Source organism: Pinus tabuliformis, chromosome 7 (assembly GCF_031772625.1).
Source record: "Pinus tabuliformis cultivar Carrire ecotype Pingquan chromosome 7, CPIR1, whole genome shotgun sequence".
NCBI lineage: Eukaryota > Viridiplantae > Streptophyta > Pinopsida > Pinales > Pinaceae > Pinus > Pinus tabuliformis.
The window spans coordinates 1,366,210,609-1,366,215,893 of NC_142293.1; the positions used below are offsets into that span (position 1 = coordinate 1,366,210,609).

The following is a 5,285-nucleotide window of genomic DNA, read 5'->3' on the forward strand; positions in this document are numbered from 1 at the left end:
TGGGTGTTTTTGTTGTTGGATTTTGGTTTTGAGCAATATAAAACACTGTAGATTGTAGGATGAAATTTGTGGCTACGGAAAGCGCAAATAGTGTAGGATGAAATTGCTTCTGCAGAAAACAAATATTATCGATTTATTTTATATGTTAAGACTAATGTAATAGTTGAACATTCAGACCAGTAAATCACCTATTAAAGGATAAGAAATTTGGCATCAAGATAATGCTAACAATTTCACACCTATTGGTGATGTGGTGTACTTGGTATTGTGGTGTACTTGTTGGAAAGGAATTCACTTGAGCTCTTTTTTGGAAAGGAACTATTTTGAGCTCTTCTTTATGTGAATACTCATTTTTGGTATAATGATATTTTGTTCAATTTGTTGTTGCAATTTTGGCCATTTGATTGTCTAATTTTATGTTTCTGAATTTCCATTCAAAAGAATGCAACAACCTGTGTTTTTAGTTTTTTGGAATCTATGGAAAGAATGTAGTGGGTTCAATGCAACAATCTATGTTTTTGACTTTTTGGAATCTATGGAAAGAATGCAGTGGGTTTAGTGTGAGCTAATTTACATATTATATTTGCTTTCGTTATGGGCTAATTTACATATCATATTTTTATTCGGCCATCATAAGTACATTGCGAGAATTAACAACGAACAAACCATAGTAGTGTAGTATGTCTCTAAAACCATTTGGCTTCTATAGGTCTCTAAGACCATTTAGCAAGAGTTGAAGACTAATTTTCCCCACAGAAATACTATTATGCTGGAAGTTATTATGTTGTTCAAGGTGATCAGTCAACAATGAAGGTATTATGTTGTTGTCTGCTGGAAGGTATTATGTTGTTCAAGGTGATCAGTCAAGAATGATGAACGATATGATGAACGATGTGTGCTTCAAAATATCCATTAAGCTCTCACATTTGGAAACCAATGTACAAATGCATTCCTTGTCCAACTTAAAAAACCTTTACAATTTTTCTAATTTAAAAAACATCCATAGCTCTCAGCTCTCACACTTGGAAACCAAAACCAATGTACAAATGTGTTCCTTGTCCAATTTAAAAACTTGTACAATTTTTCCAATTTAAAAAACAAAACCAATGTACAAATGCGTTCCTTGTCCAATATAAAATACATATCCAATTTAAAAAACTTCTACAATTTTTCCAATTTAAAAAACAAAACCAATGTACAAATGTGTTCCTTGTCCAATATAAAAAACAACCTATCGGTATGTTTTGCACTTTTTGGTCAAGGGCAATTGCAAGTAATAATTAGTTAGGCGGGTTTACCTTTTTTGTTGTGTTGGTTACATCTGTCATTGTTGTGTTGTGTTGGTTATATTTGTCATAGTTGTGTAACTTGTTGTGTTTGTTACATCTGTCATTGTTGTGTTGTGTTGGTTATATTTGTCATAGTTGTGTAGTGTTACATCTGTTCATCATGTACCTCAACAATTATTATAATATAATGGATTAATTTCAATTAAAATTTACAATTTTATATTTATTATATTTGATGAAAAAACACATTTTTATAACTTATAATTATAATGGATTAATTTCAATTAAAATTTACAATTTTATATTTATTATATTTGATGAAAAAAAATTATTTTATAAGTTATAATTATAATGGATTAATTTCAATTAAAAATTACAATTTTATATTTATTATATTAGATGAAAAAACATATTTTTAAAATAAAATTATAGATTAATATATAATTATAAAAATAAATATCACATAATTCCATATAAAAAATTAAATTTCTTAAAAAATATAATGTATTTAAATTAATTTTAAATACACACTATTATATATAATACTAACATAATAATAATATCTAAAAATATATTATAAAAATTTAATAACATTTATTTATTTATTTCTTTTTTAATGGATACTTCAACTTATGATTTTCAATTTAAAATTAAAGATTTTAATTTCATACAATGAAATGCAAATGTTTGAATTCATGTTTTATTGATGATGATGAGATGCTAGACTTTAAGCTTCTCAATATTGTCAACTAACATCTCCCACATTGCTTGCGTGTTAATTCTATGTTTTTCATTTGATTTGGTTGTGTTGCTGTTTTTTTTTAAGTAAGATGTTTAGGAAAAGTAGAGTTTCTTTATAGCTTATTTTTTTATTTTATTTAACATGTCTCTAAAATTAGATTCTTATTTTTATATAGTTTATTAAAAAAAATTATTTAAATTTACAAATATATAAATGATTAATATTAATATTTTCTTTTCTTTTATTTATTTATAAATATTAATATAAAAAAATTAATTTGATATATTAATTTGAATAGTTAAATATTATAAATTATAAATAAAATCCTCTATTGTTTAGCAAGATTTTTTTCCCTGTGCTAAATTCTGTCATCTTGATATTTCCATCCTTTGATTTATTATTAAAAAATAATTTTAATTTGGGTGAAAAAAATGTGTTCCTATTATGTTAAAATTTCCAACGCCTAATCATAAATAGTAATTTTTAATTTCAATGGTTTCGGATTTATTTAAATCAATTATAATTTTTACTTATTTTTTTTGTAACATATAAATATAATTTTTTTATTGGGTTATACATATATATTCCCAAATAATTTTGATTAGTTGGAATTTAATTTGGGAAATTTATTGACTTGACTTATTTTGAATGATTGATTGGATTTTATTATATAAATAATCCAGAGAAATGAAGAATAATAATTTGTATAATTTTGATTAAGGATTTATTTTATTTTGGGCAATTTATTGATTAGGTTTAGTTTGAATGATTGAATTATTATAACATTTATTATTTTAAACCAAAATACAATTATTTTAATCAACATATCTATCGGTCTCTCTTTGCACCTTTTGGACAATTTCTAGCATAAATTTGGGCCATATTTTGATAAAATTTGGTAGATTTTTTTGTAAATTCAAGTTATAGCTGTCAAACTTCAAGATTTTGAGTGTTTAAAATTTTTGATGATGCTGAATTCATTTTCTTTATCAAAAATATAATTAAATACATAAGATTTTTAAAATTTCATGATCCAAATTCAAAAACTGCTATAATAAATCTAAATCTAAATCTAAATCTAACCCTAACTATATATAATTGTAATGATGCGACGGAAGGCGCAAGATACCGTTAGATTGACAAATCCAAACAATATGATGCGACAATGCACGCATGGATGGTTTGTCGCTTGTATATGCTATGTTACTTTACGAATGAGGGAAATTTATTTGAGTCGTGGAGGCGCAGCCAGTGTCAATGTGCCAGCTAACGAAAATCAGAAAAGGATAAGATAGCTCAATGATCGAGAGCGTGTATGAAGATAAAACGCCATATAAACAATGCGACGCTTGTGAACATGTCAATTAGATTTATAAACAATTAATATGAAGTATGCCTTGCGAAATGGTTCACAAGAATACCAGCTACGATGGCTTTGGCATATCAACCAACTCCAATTGTAAGAGTTCCTTATCTCATCTTTTGTCTGCGTTGATTAGATCAACACGCAACTCCACGCAACTACTCAATGTATAAATAGCTTTGTTACCAAGCCTATGTCATAGGAATATAATAGAATTCCATTTTGCATAGAATTCTTCATTTGGGAATATCATGAAGACAACTACAGTTAGAAATCTGATTGCCGCACTTGCTAGTCTTCTTTTATTCTCCTGTGTATTTTCGGATGAAGGTGGAGGACTCGCGCTGAACTTCTATGACAAGACTTGCCCCACAGTTTATAACACAGTAGAGAGTGTAGTTGGACAGTACATTTCCAAAGCCCCGACTCTGGCGGCTCCTCTTCTCAGAATGCACTTTCATGACTGCTTCGTCAGAGTGAGTATCTTTAAGGTTTCATCTGCGATATATTTAAGTACCAATAATGGTGCATTGAACAAGAATAGTATTTATGGCCTTTTTTGGATTAGTAAATAGATATGTTTAACTGGATGAAGGGTTGCGATGGATCGGTGCTCTTGAATTCAACGAATTCATCGAAAGCGGAAAAGGATTCGATTCCGAATGTCACTCTCAGAGGATTTCAAGTCATCGACGCAGCCAAAGCTGCAGTGGAGAAGTTGTGCCCGGGAGTGGTGTCATGCGCTGATATTCTTGCACTCGTCGCACGGGATGCTGTCCATATGGTAACACTCTCTGTTTAATCATAATACATCCCTTACATTTCCTTTCCTCTTCAATTATCATATTTCTTCGGCAGCCACTAATATGGTTTATATTCGTAACTCAAAATATTAGTTGGGTGGACCATTCTGGAACGTTCCAACGGGACGCAGAGATGGAATGGTGTCTATCGCGAACGAAGCTCTCACTGAACTTCCTCCACCATTTGCGAATTTCTCGCAGCTCACATCAATTTTTGCTAGCAATGGTCTTGATGTTAAGGACCTTGTTGTGTTATCAGGTAATTAATCCAATACTTTGATCGATACTCACCTTTATTCCCTTCTCATTTGGTTGTTATTCGCATTGACTTATATATAACAATACGTCGCACAGGTGCCCACACTATCGGGACGTCCCACTGCAGCTCCTTTAGCAGCAGGCTTTACAATTTTACAGGAAAAGGGGATACGGATCCATCCTTGGACAAATATTATGCTGCTCAATTGAAGATAAAATGCAAGCCTGGGGACAGTAAGACGATAGTAGAGATGGATCCCGGTAGCTTTCGAACATTTGACACACATTATTACATGAATTTAAAGAAGAATAGAGGTCTCTTTCATTCCGATGCTGCGCTGCTAACCAACAACGACGCAAAAGCATATGCCAACGAAGAATTACAGGGCCCGTCGTTCTTCTCAGATTTTGCAACGTCGATGGAAAAGATGGGCAGAATCGGTGTCCTAACAGGCACTGCAGGCCAAATCCGAGGACATTGTGCTTTCATAAACTAAATTTGCCTCGATATTCTTTGACTCGATTTTCTTTGAATTTATTGGCAATTCCTTTGACTCGATTTTCTTTGAATTTATTGGCAATCCCCTTGCCCAACGTCTGCATTCGTTACTCTCTTTTTATAAATTTCCGAACGTTTCAGGCTAAAATGTAAGGTGCCTCTCAAATTTAATCTCTGCTTTGTCTAAGCAATGAATGTGTATGGTCTATTTCCTCGCGATATCGGGAAGGTGTATTGTCTATTTCATCACGACATCACAGACCATTTAGATTTTTATTAAAAAAATCAAATGTTTTACGCAACTTAATTTTTATTAATTGATGTTGATATT

The 5,285-nt window shown here is 30.7% G+C and overlaps 1 protein-coding gene across 1 annotated transcript; it reads left to right on the forward strand.

Moving 5' to 3' along the window:
• Positions 1 to 3,645: 3,645 nt before the first annotated feature.
• Positions 3,646 to 4,952, forward strand: LOC149252686 (peroxidase 27-like). The gene is made up of 4 exons (XM_089456703.1): positions 3,646 to 3,870; positions 3,990 to 4,178; positions 4,291 to 4,456; positions 4,552 to 4,952. The coding sequence occupies exons 1-4, from the start codon at positions 3,646 to 3,648 to the stop codon at positions 4,950 to 4,952; spliced, it is 981 nt and encodes a 326-aa protein (XP_089312829.1).
• The last annotated feature ends 333 nt before the right edge of the window (positions 4,953 to 5,285 follow it).

Coding starts and splice junctions, on each gene's coding strand:
- LOC149252686 (XM_089456703.1), top strand. CDS start 3,646: ATGAAGACAACTACAGTTAGAAATCTGATTGCCGCACTTGCTAGTCTT. Junction 3,871..3,989: donor TTCATGACTGCTTCGTCAGA/GTGAGTATCTTT, acceptor AACTGGATGAAG/GGTTGCGATGGATCGGTGCT. Junction 4,179..4,290: donor CACGGGATGCTGTCCATATG/GTAACACTCTCT, acceptor TCAAAATATTAG/TTGGGTGGACCATTCTGGAA.